This window comes from Tachyglossus aculeatus, chromosome 7 (genome assembly GCF_015852505.1).
Source record: "Tachyglossus aculeatus isolate mTacAcu1 chromosome 7, mTacAcu1.pri, whole genome shotgun sequence".
NCBI classification, from domain to species: domain Eukaryota; kingdom Metazoa; phylum Chordata; class Mammalia; order Monotremata; family Tachyglossidae; genus Tachyglossus; species Tachyglossus aculeatus.
The window spans coordinates 20,264,213-20,280,450 of record NC_052072.1 but is presented as its reverse complement, the minus strand read 5'-3'; the positions used below and the strand labels follow the sequence as shown (position 1 = coordinate 20,280,450).

Here is a 16,238-nt window from a genome sequence, read left to right as displayed (position 1 = left end):
TTATTATTACTACTAACAAGGGGATGGTAGGGAAATCAGTGGTTGTGCAGTCTGCACAAATCAGTGGTTTGTTGTCTGTCTCCCCCTTCTAGACTGTGAGCCCGCTGTTGAGTAGGGACCGTATCTATATGTTGCCAACTTGTACTTCCCAAGCGCTTAGTACAGTGCTCTGCACACAGTAAGCGCTCAGTAAATACGATTGAATGAATGAATGAATACAGTCATGTGTGGACTAGATTCGGCCACCAGGTGGCAGCAAAGCTCCTTTTCCAAACCTGTGCTTCCCTTACCCTGCCCAGGGAATATGGCTCTATTTATCTGTAATTTATTTATCTATCTATTTATTTATATTAATCAATCAATTGTATTTATTGAGCGCTTACTGTGTGCAGAGCACTGTACTAAGCGCTTGAATGTCTGCCTCCTCCTCTGGACCGCTGTGGGCAGGAATGTGAATGTTTGTTTAACAGATAGGTACAATCCCTACCCAACAACGAGCTCACAGTCTAGAAATAATAATAGTAATAATAATAATAATAATAATGACATTTATTAAGCGCTTACTATGTGCAAAGCACTGTTCTAAGCGCTGGGGGGGGATACAAGGTGATCAGGTTGTCCCATGGGGGGCTCGCAGTCTTCATCCCCATTTTACAGATGAGGGAACTGAGGCCCTGAGAAGTTAAGTGACTCGCCCAAAGTCACCCAGCTGACAATTGGCGGAGCCGGGATTTGAACCCAGGACCTTTGACTCCGAAGCCCGGGCTTTTTCCACTGAGCCACGCTGCTTCTCTAGAAAGTGTTTAATATAGTGCTCTGCACACAGTAAGTACTCAATAAATACGATTGAGTGAATGAATGAATACTGTACTCTCCCAAGTGCTTAGTACAATGCTTTGCACACAGTAAACACTCAATAAATACAATTGAATGAATGAATGAATATTATACTCTCCCAAGTGCTTAGTACAGTGCTTTGCACACAGTAAACACTCAATAATAATAATAATAATGGCATTTATTAAGCGCTTACTATGTGCAAACCACTGTTCTAAGCGCTGGGGGGATACAAAGTGATCAGGTTGTCCCACGGGGGGCTCACAGTCTTAATCCCCATTTTACAGATGAGGTAACTGAGGCCCAGAGAAGTTAAGTGACTTGCCCAAAGTCACACAGATGACAAGTGGTGGAGTCAGGATTTGAACCCATGACCTCTGACTCCAAAGCCCGGGCTCTTTCCACTGAGCCACGCTGCTTCTCTCAATAAATACAATTGAATAACAATAATTGCATTTAAATGCTTACTACATGCCCAGCACTGCATTAAGACCTGGGGAAAGTATAATCAGGTTGGACACAGCTGGACTACCTAATTCTAATTACATTAATCCAATCACTTATCCTACCCTGCCTTGATGACTGTATCAGCCTCCTTGCTGATGCCTCTGCCTCCTGTCTCTCCCCTCTCCACTCCCTACTTCACTCTGCTGCCCAGATCATTTTTCTACAAAAAACATTTTGGCCACGTTTCCCCATCCCCCAAAAACCTCCAGTAGTTTCCCATCCACGTCCACATCAAACAAAAACCCCTCACCATTGCAGCGTGGCTCAGTGGAAAGAGCGTGGGCTTGGGAGTCGGAGGTCATGGGTTCGAATCCTGACTCCGCCAGCTAGCTGCGTGACCTTGGGCAAGCCACTTCACTTCCCTGTGCCTCAGTTAGCTCCTCTGTAAAATGGGGACTAAGACTGTGAGCCCCAAGTGGGGCAACCTGATCACCTTGCATCCCCCCAGCGCTTAGAACAGTGTGAAGCAGCGTGGCTCAGTGGATAGAGCCCGGGCTTTGGAGTTAGAGTTCATGGGTTCAAATCCCGGCTCTGCCAATTGTCAGCTGTGTGACTTTGGGCAAGTCACTTCACTCCTCTGGGCCTCAGTTACCTCATCTGTAAAATGGGGATGAAGACTGTGAGCCCCCCGTGGGAAAACCTGATCACCTTGTAACCTCTCCAGCGCTTAGAACAGTGCTTTGCACATAGTAAGTGCTTAATAAATGCCATTATTATTATTATTATTATTATTATTATTTAAATCATTCCATCACTTTGCCCCCTCCTCCCTCACCTCTCTATTCTCCTATTACAACCCACCCCGCACACTCGGCTCCTCTAATGCTCACCTTCTCACTGTACCTCCATCTCATCTGTGTCACCGCCAACCTCTCGCCCACGTCCTCCCTCCTGGTATCCAACAGTCTCGCCCTTCAAAGCCTTATTGAAGACACATTTCCTCCACGAGGCCTTCCCTGACTAAGCCCTCCTTTCCTCTTCTCCCTCTCCCTTCTGTGTCACCCTGACTTTCTCCCTTTATTCATCCCAGCCCCATGGCACTTAATAATAATAATAATAATCGTGGTATTTGTTAAGCGCTTACTATGTGCCAGGCACTGTATTAAGCACTGGGGTGGATACAAGCAAATCAGGTTGGACACAGTCCCTGTCCCACCTGGGGCTCACAGTCTCAATCCCTTTAAAAATGAGATAACTGAGGTCCAGAGAAGTGAAGTGACTTGCCCATGGTCATATAGCAGACAAGCAGCAGAGGTGGAATTAGAACCCATGACCTCCTGATTCCCAGGCTCACGCTCTTTCCACTACACCGTGCTATTTCTCTTCTACAGAGGCTCCTTTGCTCTCCTAGACATCTGTAAAATGGGGATTAAGACTGCGAGCCCCCCATGGGACAACCTGATCGCCTTGTAACCTCCCCAGCGCTTAGAACAGTGCTTTGCCCATAGTAAGCACTTAATAAATGCCATTATTATTATTATTATTATTATTAGGTAAATATCTGTTATTTATTTATTTTTATTAATGACTCTCTCCCTCTCTAGACTGTAAGCTTGTTGTAGGCAGGGAATGAGTCTGTTTATTGTTATATTGTGCGCTCCCAAGTGCTTAGCACAGTGTTCCGCACATAGTAAATGCTCAATAAATATGATTGAATACTTCTGAAGGTCTTACAGTTTCAGGCACTTTGGCTCAGTGGCAAGAGCCCGGACTTGGGAGTCAGAGGTCATGGGTTCTAATCCCAGCTCCTCCACTTGTCAGCTGTGTGACTTTGGGCAAGTCACTTTTAACTTCTCTGTGCCTCAGTTACTTCACCTGTAAAATGGGGATTAAGACTGTGAGCCCCACGTGGGACAACCTGATTACCTTGTATCCCCCCAGCGCTTAGAACAGTGCTTGGTACATAGTAAGCACTTAACAAATGCCGTCATTATTATTATTATTCTTATCAAGCACTCTCCGAAGCCCTAGGGTGGATACAAGTTAATCATTTTGGACACATTCCCTGTCCCACCTGAGGCTCCGAGTTTAAGTAGGAGGGAGAACAGGTGTTGCATCCTCATTTTACGGAGGAGGAAAAACAAACAGAGATGAGAAGCAGGAAGCTGTGTGACAAAAAGCAGTGTGACCTAGTGGAGAAAGCCACGGCCTGGGACCACGGCCTCCTTTCCAATCTCGACTCAAGCCACATGCCTGCTGGGTGACCTGGGGCAAGTCCCTTAACGTGTCTTTGCCTCAGTTTCCTCAGCTGCAAAATGGGGATCGAATACCTCTTCTCCCTCCTACTTTGACTGTGAGCCTCATAGTGGGACAGGGACTGTATTTGGTCTGATTAACTCGTATCTGCCCCAGCACTTAGAATAATAATAATAATGATGATGATGGTATTTGTTAAGCACTTACTAAGCGCTGGGGAGATTACAAGGTGCTCATGTTGTCCCATGGGGGGCTCACAGTTTTAATCCCCATTTTACAGATGAGGTAACTGAGGCCCAGAGAAGTGACTTGCTCAAGAGTCACACAGCTGACAGTTGGCGAAGCTGGGATTTGAACCCCTGACCTCTTTCCACTGAGCCACGCTGCTTCTCCGTGGGTTGACCCAGACTAAATGCTCAATAACTTGACTTGCTCCCTTTACTCATCACCCCCCTCCCAGCCTCACAGTACTTACGTACATATCTGCAATTTATTTATTTCTATTCATGTCTGTCTCTCCCTGTAGAGTGGAAGTTCATTTTAGGCAGAGAATGTGTCTGTTATATTGTCATATTGTGCTCTCCCAAACCCTTAGTACAGTGCTCTGCACACAGTAAGCACTCAGTAAATACAATTGAGTGAAGACTGCATATAATAATAATAATAATGACGGTATTTAAGCGCTTACTATGTGTAAAGCACTGTTCTAAGCGCTGGGGGGGATACAAGGTGATCAAGTTGTCCCACGTGGGGCTCACAGTCTTAATCCTCATTTTACAGATGAGGCCACTGAGGCTCTGAGAAGTGAAGTGACTTACCCAAGGTCACACAGCAGACATGTGGCGGAGTCGAGATTCGAACCCATGACCTCCGACTCCAAAGCCCGGGCTCTTGCCACTGAGCCACGCTGCTTCTCACAAATGCTGCATGGCTGCCTGCCTACTCGTTTGTCACAGTCTGTGCCCCAGCCGGAACACTGCTGCGAGGACAAGGGCAGCATAAGCCACTGATAATAATAATAATAATATAAGATGGCATTTATTAAGTACTTACTATGTGAGAAGCACTGTTCTAAGTGCTGGGGAGGATACAAGGTGATCAGGTTGTCCCACGTGGGGCTCACAGTCTTAATCCCTATTTTCCAGATGAGGTAACTGAGGCCCAGAGAAGTGAAGTGACTTGCCCAAAGTCACACAGCTGACAAGTGGTGGAGCTGGGATTTGAACCCATGACCTCTGACTCCAAAGCTTGTGCTCTTTCCACTGAGCCATGCTGCTTCTCTAATAATAATAATAATAATAATAATAATAATAATGGTATTTGTAAAGTGCTATGTGCCAAGCGCGGTTTTAAGCACTAGCACTAGAATCACTTCCTCTGGGAAGGATCTTGGTCCTGAAATCTCTGGACTGAGGTTTATAATAATAATAATAATAATGGCATTTATTAAGCACTTACTATGTGCCAAGCACTGTTCAAAGCGCTGGGGAGGTTACAGGGTGATCAGGTTGTCCCACGGGGGGCTCCCAGTCTTCATCCCCATTTTACAGATGAGGTGACAGAGGCACAGGGAAGTTTAGTGACTTGCCCAAAGTCACACAGCTGACAAGTGGCGGAGCCGAGATTAGAACCCATGACCCCTGACTCCAAAGCCCGGGCTCTTTTCCACTGAGCCACGCTGCTTCTATCTGTTGTTATCTGTTGTTTGTGACAGGTGACACCATGATCACCCACAAAGAGGGCGGGGAAGACAGCTGAGGTGGAGCAGAGGTTGGTGGCTTCCACGGCAAGGATGATGTAAGTCTCCCCTAATACTGTGGGGCCTCATAGGTGCTTTGTAATAATAATAATAATAATAATAATAATAATAATAATAATAATAATAATAGTAATAATAATAATGGTATTTGTTAATAATAATAATGATGGCATTTGTTAAGCGCTTACTATGTGCCAAGCACCATTCTAAGCACTGGGGTAGATACACGGTAATCAGGTTGTCCCACGTGGGGCTCACAGTCTCAATCCCCATTTGACAGATGAGGTAACTGAGGCACAGAGAAGTTAAGTGACTGACCCAAAGTCACGCAGCTGACAAGTGGTGGAGCAGGGATTCGAACCCATGACCTCTGACTCCAAAGCCCGGGCTCTTTCCACTGAACCACGCTGCTTCTATCTGTTGTTATCTGTTGTTTGTGACAGGTGACACCATGATCACCCACAAAGAGGGCGGGGAAGACAGCTGAGGTGGAGCAGAGGTTGGTGGCTTCCACGGCAAGGATGATGTAAGTCTCCCCTAATACTGTGGGGCCTCATAGGTGCTTTGTAATAATAATAATAATAATAATGGTATTTGTTAATAATAATAATGATGGCATTTGTTAAGCACTTACTATGTGCCAAGCACCATTCTAAGCACTGGGGTAGATACACGGTAATCAGGTTGTCCCACACGGGGCTCACAGTCTCAATCCCCATTTGACAGATGAGGTAACTGAGGCACAGAGAAGTTAAGTGACTGACCCAAAGTCACGCAGCTGACAAGTGGCGGAGCCAGGATTCGAACCCATGACCTCTAACTCCAAAGCCCGGGCTCTTTCCACTGAGCCACGCTGCTTTGTTAAGCGCTTATTACAGGCCAGGCCCTGTATTGAGCACTGGGGTGGATACAAGCCCATTGGGTTGGACACAGTCCACTTGGGGCCCACAGTCTCGCTCCCCATTTTACAGATGAGGTAACTGAGGCACGGAGAGGTGAAGTAACTTTGTCATTCAGGAATTGTCTCTGTTGCTGAATTGTACTTCCCAAGGACTTAGTACAGTGCCCTGCACGTAGTAAGCGCTCAATAAATATGATTGAATGAATGAACGAATTTATACAATCAGATTTATTGAGCTCTTACTGTGTGCAAAGCACTGTACTAAGCGCTTGTCCAAGTTCATACAGCAGACAAGTGGTGGAACTGGGATAAGAACCCATGACCTTCTGACCATTTGGGCTCTAACCATTATGCCAGTTCTCAGCCCACATTAAGCACTCAAATATCACGGCTCAGTGGAAAGAGCACGGGCTTTGGAGTCAGAAGTCACGGGTTCAAATCCCAGCGACACCAATTGTCCGCTGTGGGACTTTGGTCAAGTCACTTAACTTCTCTGTGCCTCAGTTACCTCAGCTGTAAAATGGGGATGAAGACTGCGAGCCCCCCGTGGGACAACCTGATCACCTTGTAACCTCCCCAGCGCTTAGAACAGTGCTTTGCACATAGTAAGCGCTTAATAAATGCCATTATTATTATTATTATTATTAATAAATATCACTGATTTGGGAGGAGGCAGCCTGGGAGTCAGAGGACCTGGGTTCTAATCCCGGCTCTGCCACTTGTCTGCCATGTAACCTTGGGCAAGTCACTTAACTTCTCTGTGCCTCAGTTACCTCATCTGTACTGTATCTCTCCTAAGTGTTTAGTACGGTGCTTTGCCCACAGTGAACACTCAAATACAATTGAATAAATTAATTAAATGGAGATTCATTCATTCGATCGTATTTATTGGGCACTTACTGTGTGTAGAGCACTATACTACGGGCTTGCCTAAAGCCCGGGGACTGTGTCCAACCTGTTTCTTGTTATATTGTGTCTAGCCCAAGTCTTAGAACAATGCTTAACACATAGTTGTCATACTGTTAGGGATTTGACTCCCTTTTAAATTTGGGATTTCAAATGACATGTTCCAAAAGTAAAGCCAAACACCACTGTTATAGCGGAAACTATATTTATTTTATACTAAAACAGGGGTTAGGCATACACACACACTCTCTCTCTCTCTCTCTCAATGCCCAGGGTTCTGGTTTACTTTAAATGCCTGAATTTCCATAGAAGGGCTGGAGCATAACCCTCCTCTCCTCTTCTCTCACCCCCTTCTGCGCCACTCTTACTTGCTCCTTCATTCATCCTCCCTCCCCTCCCCACAGCACATACGTATCTGTAATTTACTTATTTATCTGTTCATATTCATGTCTGTCTCCCCTTCTGGACTGTGAGCTCTTTGTGGGCAGGAATGTGTCTGTCTGTTGTTATATTATACTTGCCCAAGCACTTAATACAACGCTTTGCACATGGTAAGTCCTCAATAAATACGATTGAATGAAAGAAAGCAGCACACACACTACAGGTCCTATGGCATTCTGGAATTCGCAGTCCTCACATCCTAGACTACGGGAGGATATTCATTCATTCAACTGTATTTATTGGGCGCTTACTGTGTCCAAAGCACTGTACTAAGCGCTTGGGAAAGTACAATATAACAACAAACCAGAGACACATTCCTGCCCACAACAAGCTCACAGCTTCCTCAGTCATCCCACCCCCTTAATCACGGTCCTCGGGGCGGGTAGGGAAAGGGAAAATGTACAAGAATGGGGTGGCGTCTAATTATCCGACGAAATAGGCATCGCGCCCCCCCACTTAGGCTCAATCACTTCCTGGTGGGATTCGAGTGAGATCAGGATCTTCCCGGGGTGGGAAACGCAAAACCCCGGCTCCTAACATTTCAAAAAGTCTCATATCCCCCTTTTAGACTGTGAGCCCACTGTTGCGTAGGGACTGTCTCTATATGTTGCCAACTTGTACTTCCCAAGCGTTCAGTACAGTGCTCTGCACACAGTAAGCGCTCAATAAATACGACTGACTGATTGATATCATCTCTCCACCCAGGGCCAGCGCTCACCCCGGAGAAACGGAACGGCAGACAACACATAAAGGTAATGCAGCTCGTTAGAGTTTCCTTATTTATTAAAGAGCAGAAAGAAATCGTGTTTGAGTTTCATACAAAACAAAGGGAACGTTAAAACGTAGCCTGTCTCTCCACTAAATAAAATCGAGAAATAAATTTGCTTTTTGATGATATATTTTATTTAAAAAAATAAAAGTAATCGACAGAGAAACCAGGCAGTATTGCATGCTTGAAAGGTGATCCCGGGCCCCGAAAGGGTCTCTCCCTTCGGCAGCTGGCCGGCCGGCCGACCATCACGGCTGGCCAGATCCGGGGCTGCTGCACCTTGGGTCCCACACTGAGTTCCTTCTTAAGATGCGACCCGGCTTGTTGACTTAAAAGAGGCTGTTTTCGTTAAAACTCTAAAGCAACCCGTCCGGAGGTTTGTAAATGTTCTACGTTAGAAATCTCCATACCTCTAGATCTGCTTTCCGTAAACGGTTTATTCTGGATCGGAGAGGATTAATTACAAAGGCAAGGCATTATTCCTGCATGCTTTCCTGGGCCGGTCCCGGGAGGACCAGGTGAATGTCCGACCGGACCGGGCTTGGGACCCCACCCCCACCCCACCCCCCCCCCCTCCCCCGCCCTTCCCCGAGAGGTCGGGTCGGGGCTGTTACCGAGAACGAAGAATTAAATGTCATACAACATTGATTATTATAAATTATATTGGTTCTTCTCCACCCACTCTCCTCAGTGTGTCCGTTTTCTTTCCGGACGGAAACATCCGCTTCCTCGGTGCCATCCCGACGGGCCGGTGGCTAGTGGTGGTTGGGGTGGGCCGAGGGGACCTTGATTCTGAAGACGTGGATGCGCAGGTGGGAGGCGATCTGATTGCAGACACTGACGCAGTAGCGGATCAGATCGAATAAGGAGAAGATCTTCGAGGGAAAGAGAGACTTGGGTCAGGCCGACTCGGCTCACCCACCTTCGGCGTCCCGGGGAGCGTTGTGCTCAAGCCGTCGGTCAACGGTATTATTGAGTGCTTACTGTGTGTGGAGCACTGTACTAAGCGCTTGGGTGAGTACGATACAACCAAGTTGGTCGTCACACTCCCTACCCGCAATGAGCTTACAGTCTCTGCGTTGTACGCATGCATGACCACACACATAGAGAATCATGTGCTCTCTCTCTCTCAGAGCTGGGGTGGGAGGTGGGAGCTGTGAGGAATGAGGGGGCTAGCAGGAGGCCAATATCCCACGCACCCAAGTTGGCCACGGCCCCAACGATCGCTCGTCTTGAGGCTCTAGCCCTTCCATGGTCAGTGTTATGTGACCACTGGCCTCTCTTCCAGCACGGCAAAGGCCCCGCTCCTCCCTCCCTCTCCAGGTGGGCTGGTTGTCCCCAGTAATGCTCAAAATCAGTCGCCCCTGTTTGGTCTCAATCAATCAATCGTATTTATTGAGCGCTTACTGTGTGCAGAGCACTGTACTAAGCGCTTGGGAAGTCCAAATTGGCAACATATATAGACGGTCCCTACCCAACAGTGGGCTCACAGTCTAGAAGGGGGAGCCAGAGAACAAAACCAAACATACTAACAAAATAAAATAAATAGGATAGGTACAAGTAAAATAGAGTAATCAATATGTACAAACATATATACATATATACAGGTGCTGTGGGGAAGGGAAGGAGGTAAGATGCGGGGGATGGAGAGGGGGACGAGGGGGAGAGGAAGGAAGAGGCTCAGTCTGGGAAGGCCTCCTGGAGGAGATGAGCTCTCAGTAGGGCCTTGAAGGGAGGAAGAGAGCTAGCTTGGCGGAGGGGCAGAGGGAGGGCATTCCAGGCCCGGGGGAGGACGTGGGCCGGGGGTCGATGGCGGAACAGGAAGGCTGAGTAGGTGCTCAGTCTCACTATGGAAACATTAGCCCCACCCACCTAATCCTTCAGGTGTCATACCAGCCCTCTGATCCTTGCCTGGGAAGGGGCCCGAGCCCTTTTCCCTCCGATCTACCTGACCAGAAATGACCTCCGTCTGGGGCAAGAATCCCCCCGGCGATGGCAGGGTCTGGGGAAGAAAGTTCTCTTTCTGTCTCCCTCTGAAAAGAGGTCACTTGAGCAGGGCCAAATTGGGCTGGCGAGGAAGGTGAATTCCAGGACTGACCCCGTGTGAGCGGCAGGACTCTGTCAGGAGCTGATAGCCGACTTTTCCCTTCCTGGCCTGGCCTCTGTCGGTTCTACCTTCATGACGTCGCAAAAATCCGCCCTTTGGTCTCCAAACTGCTGCTACGCTGATCCAAGCACTTACCGTATCCTTCTTTGATCAGTGGATCTGCTTCCTCGCTGACCGCTCCGCCTCCCATCTCTGCCCACTCAAGTCAATCTGTCACTCTGCTGCCTGGATTATGTTTCCCTGCTCAAGTACCTCCAGATGCCCATCCATCTCCGCGTCAACCAGAAACTTCTTATCCTTAGTTTCAGAGCACTCAGTCAACTCACCCCCTCCTATCTTACTTCACCGATTTTCAACTCCAATCTAGCCCACACACTTGGCTCCTCTAAAGCCAACCTACTCGCTATACCATGATCTTATCTCTTTCACCATCTACTCCTTGCCCGCGTCCTCCCACTGGCCTGGGACTCTCTCCCCCTTCACATAATATTAATAATGATAATAGTATCTGTTATATGTGCCAGGCACTGTACTAAGCACTGCCCGCCGTGGGACAACCTGATCACCTTGTAACCTCCCCAGTGCTTAGAACAGTGCTTTACACATAGTAAGCGCATAATAATAATAATAATAATAATAATAATAATAATAATGGCATTTGTTAAGCGCTTACTATGTGCAAAGCACTGTTCTAAGCGCTGGGGAGGATACAAGGTGAATAATGGCATTTATTAAGCGCTTAATATGTGCAAAGCACTGTTCTAAGCACTGAGGAGGTTCCAAGGTGATCGGGTTGTCCCACGGGGGGCTCACGGTCTTTATCCCCATTTTACAGTTGAGGGAACTGAGGCCCAGAGAAGTGAAGTGACTTGCCCAAAGTCACACAGCTGACAAGTGGCGGAGCTGGGATTTGAACCCATGACCTCTGACTCCAAAGCCCGGGCTCTTTCCACTGAGCCACGCTGCTTAAATGCCATCATTATTGTTATACAAGCAAATCGGGTTGGACCCAGTCCCTGACCTGCATGGGGCTCACAGTCCTCATCCCCACTTTACAGATCAAGCGCTTAGTACAGTGCACTGCATACAGTAAGCGCTCAATAAATATGATTGAATGAATGAGGTAACTGAGGCCCAGAAAGTGAAGGGACTTGCCCAAGGTCACACAGCAGACAAGTGGAGGAGCTGGGATTAGAATCCATGGCCTTCCGATTTGCAGAGCTGTACTCAATCCACTAGACCACGATGCTTCACGTAAGACAGACCGCCACGCTCCCCCCTTTCAAATTCTTATTAAAATCACATCTCCTCCAAGAGGCCTTCCCCAACTATTCATTCATTCATCAATCGTATTTATTGAGCGCTTACTGTGTGCAGAGCACTGTACTAAGCGCTTGGAAAGTACAGTTAAGCCCTCATTCCTCTTTGAGTCCCACTCCCTTCTGCGACACTCTTGTCTTCGGGTCTGTATCCTTTTAAGTACTGGATATAATAATAATAATAATGATGGTATTTGTTAAGCGCTTATTACGTGCAAAGCACTGTTCTAAGCCCTGGGGAGGTTACAAGGTGATCAGGTTGTCCCAAGGGGGGCTCACAGTTTTAATCCCCATTTTACAGACGAGGTAACTGAGGCACAGAGAAGTGAAGTGACTTTGCCAAAGTCACACAGCTGACAGTTGGCGGAGCCGGGATTTGAACCCATGACCCATAAACCCATGACCAAGAATGGGTTCTTTTAGACTGTGAGCCCACTGTTGGGTAGGGACTGTCTCTATATGTTGCCACCTTGTACTTCCCAAGCGCTTAGTACAGTGCTCTGCACACAGAAAGCGCTCAATAAATACAATTGATTGATTGATTGATGACCTCTGACTCCAAAGCCCGTGCTCTTTCCAAAGCCCACGCTGCTTCTCACCCTTAGCCCTACAGCACTTAGATCCACACCCGTAATTTATTTTAATGCCTGTCTTTCGCTCTAGACCGAAAGCTTGTCGGGGGCAAGGAAAAGTGCCAACCAAGTCCGTCGTACTGTCCTCTCCCAAGCGCTCAGTGCAGTGCTCTGCACCCAGTAAGCGCTCAATAAATACCATAGGCTGATTGAGCCCGGAGAAGAGGACGGGGGAAAGTTCTCCGTGATGATTAATGAACCAAGCCGGGGCACTCACCATAGCGATCCAAAGTACAATGTACTCATCGATGAAGCTGTTAAAGTACTGGTCGAGGAACAGCAGGGCGGGCCCCAGGAATGCTGTGTCGTGCAGGTACATTTCACTTTTGGTCATGTGAGCGACCTGAGGGAGCAGAAGAGGTCAATGGATGAGTTCCCCCGGGTCCCGTCCGGCTGGCCGAGGATCCCGGTCATCCCCAGGGCAGCAGAGTGGCCTAGTAGATAAAGCCCGGCCCTAGGAGTCAGAAGGTCATGGGTTCTAATCCCAGCTCCGCCACTTATCTGCTGTGGGATCTTGGGCAACTCATTTCACTTCTCTGGGCCTAGCTTATCTGTAAAATGGGGATTGAGACTGCGAGCCCCACGTGGGACAGGGACTGTGTCCAACCCGATTTGCTAGTATCCACCCCAGCGCTTAGAACAGTAAACGCTTAATAATAATAATAATAATAATGATGGCATTTATTAAGCGCTTACTATGTGCAAAGCGCTGGGGAATTTACAAGGTGACCAGGTTGTCCCACGTGGGGCTCACCGTCTTAATCCCCGTTTTACAGAGGAGGTAACTGAGGCCCAGAGAAGTGAAGTGACTTGCTCGAAGTCGCACAGCCGACAAGTGGCAGAGCCGGGATTTGAACCGATGACCCCTGACTTCAAAGCCCAGGCTCTTTCCGCTGAGCCACGCTGCTTCCCAACTTCCCAAGCGCTTAGTACAGTGCTCTGCCCACAGCAAGCGCTCCATAAATACCATCATTATTATTATTACTACAGTAGAGTAAGTGCTCAACAAATACCACTATTATTACTGCTTCCGCTCAGGGGCCACCGGATGGGCTCCAGGGGATCCGTGCCTGGCTAGTCCAGGCGGCTTTTCCCACCTGGGGGCCCCTAGGGACTTCCCACCTTGTGGGAGATCTTTAGGAACTCCACGTGGGGCCCTCACCCAGGACTTTTTTAAAAAAATGATATTTGTTAAAAGCTTCCTATGCGCCAGGCACTATTCTAAGTGCTGGGGTAGATATAAGATAATCAGGTGGGAGGCAGTCCAGGTCCCACGTGGGGCTCACAGTCACCATCCCCAATAACAGATGAGGTAACTGAGGCCCAGAGAAGGGAAGTGACTTGACTAAGGTCACAGACCAGACAAGTGGTGGAAGCTTCTGCCTTCTGACTCCCAGGCAGACCCAATTCCAGTACCACACAGAGGGAGACGAGGGAGAGAAAGGCTGCCGAATGCAGAGCCCCAACGGTTGGACTGATGCCCAACCTGAGACAACAACATCATTCTGGAAATGGCCTAACACCCCTGGGCCCCCACCAGCGAAACCCCGACGTAAGCTGCAGCTACAGTACAACAGAAAACCCAGCCACCTCCCTGAGGTGCTTACCACTAGCTTATTAGTGATTTTCGCCGACACAAAGCCAAAGGTGAGGATATACAGGCAAGGATGCTTTTCGAAGAGCTGAACGGCTGACTTCTTGTAGATCATCGCAGCTAACGTGATCACCGATCCAATATGGAGAAATGGGGAGAGGACACTTGTTCCCTAAAGAGAAAGGAAGAGACCGGTTAATTTAACAAGCTTGGGAGGCGGGGCTGGCTGTTCCACTACCCCACTGGAAAATTCTGGTCTGCCCACGGAATCGGACCCCCTCTCGGGCCATAGCCAGCAGTTTAGTGGAAAAAGCCTGGGTGTCAGAGGACCAACCATCCTCTGTAATCCTGCCTCCACCATTTGCCTGTTGTGTGACCTTCAGCAAGTCACTTCACTGCTCTGTGCCTCAGTTTACCTCATCTGCAATGCTAATAATAACTGTGGTATATGTTAAGCGCTTATTGTGTGTCGGGTGCTGTACTAAGCACTGGGGTGGATACAAGCAAATCGGGTTGGGCACGGTCCCTGTCCCACATGGGGCTCACAGTTTCATTCCCCATTTTACAGATGAGGCACAGTGAATAATAATTATGGTATTTGTCAAGCACTTACTATGTGCTAGGCACTGTACTAAGCATCATGGCTTAGTGGAAAGAGCATGGGCTTGGGAGTCAGAGGTCATGGGTTCTAATCCTGGCTCTGCCACTTGTCAGCTGTGTGACTTGGGGCAAATGACTTAACTTCTCTGTGCCCCAGTTATCTCATCTGAAAATGGGGATTAAGACTGTGAGCCCCACGTGGGACAACCGGATTACCAGTATCTACCCCAGCGCTTAGAACAGTGCTTGGCACAAAGTAAGTGCTTAACAAGTACCATCATTATTATTATTATTATTACTAAGCGCTGGAAGTGAAGTGATTTGCCCAAGGCCACACAACAGACAAGTGGCAGAGCTTTGGACTAGAACCCACAACCTTCTGACTCCTACGACCGTGCTCTATTCCCTACGCCATGGTGCTTCTCAAACTGGGGGTTAATCAATCAATCAATCGTATTTATTGAGCGCTTACTATGTGCAGAGCACTGTACTAAGCGCTTGGGAAGTACAAATTGGCAACACATAGAGACAGTCCCTACCCAACAGTGGGCTCACAGTCTAAAAGAAAGTGAGCCCCATGTGGGACATGGACCACATCCAACCTAATTAACCTGAAGCTCTTAAATACCTTTTTTTTTTAAAAGCTAAGATATCGATCCTCCTTCACCTACATGTATTCCAAACAACTCACTTTCAAAAGCTCCTAAGACCCAGAGAGGTGAGGCAAAGGTGCCCCCCCCCCCGACCCCCCCGGACAGTGACCTCAAAGCTTTAACAGTCTCAATTTACCAGATTTCTAAGACCACCTTCCAACCTACCCGGAACCAGAAGAGAACATCCACTTACTGCTATGGTTGATCCATTTTTGCCAACACCACCTGTGAAGATTACCCGGAAGTAATTGGTACAGGAGAATATGGTGCCGGCTACGGTACAAAGGGCTGGGAAAATTTTCATTTGAATATTCAGCACTGGAATCTTGAGTAGTAGAGAGAGAGAGGGAAAAAAAGAAAATTACAATATGCACAAGCATGTGGCATGTAAATAAACTCAAATACTTCACCAGTTCCAATTTCCGATCTCAGTAAGCGGAGCTGACTTCTTTTTTTTTTGTCGTTGCCAGAAAGGCGATCACTTGGTCCATCCGGGGTTCCTCATAAGCCAGATGGGTTCTTGAACCTACTCGTACTTTTGGCAGGAAACACTTCCTATATGGTTTCCTCCCACTGGATGAAGAAGGGGTTCCTCTGGTCTGCTGCCCACCTACCATCATCCAGCTTGGTTGGGGTTTGGGGGATTTGGCGAACAATTATTCCACGTTTGCCTCGTCCATCTCCTTTCTGATTTTCAACTTCAATCGTGTCCACTCGCAGTCTTCACCTTAATCTTCTCAATTGTCCCCATAAGAAAACTTCATCTCCTTGATCATCTTAGCTGTCCCTCCCCCATCTTCTTTTGGATGGTATTTGTTGAGTGCTTACTATGTGCCCGACACTATTCTAAGTGCTGGGGAAGATACAAACTAATCAGGTTGGGTACGGTCCACGTCGCACGCGGGGCTCATGGTCATAATTCCCATTTTACAGATGAGGTAACTGAGGCCCAGAGAAGTGCCTGTGAGCCTGTTGTTGGGTAGGAACCGTCTCTATATGTTGCCAACTTGTACTTCC

At 47.8% G+C, this 16,238-nt stretch overlaps 1 protein-coding gene across 2 annotated transcripts in view; it reads right to left on the bottom strand.

Moving 5' to 3' along the window:
* Window positions 1-8,910: 8,910 nt before the first annotated feature.
* The window catches only part of CEPT1 (choline/ethanolamine phosphotransferase 1), a 73,778-nt gene continuing 66,450 nt past the window's right edge, over window positions 8,911-16,238 (bottom strand). For both annotated transcript variants that reach the window (XM_038749007.1, XM_038749006.1), the window contains 4 exons: window positions 15,415-15,546; window positions 13,982-14,140; window positions 12,592-12,717; window positions 8,911-9,191 (listed from right to left, as the gene is read on the bottom strand). In XM_038749007.1, coding sequence (XP_038604935.1) covers window positions 9,072-9,191; window positions 12,592-12,717; window positions 13,982-14,140; window positions 15,415-15,546 — 537 coding nt within the window. In that variant the 3' untranslated portion in view covers window positions 8,911-9,071. The remainder of the gene's footprint in view (window positions 9,192-12,591; window positions 12,718-13,981; window positions 14,141-15,414; window positions 15,547-16,238) is intronic.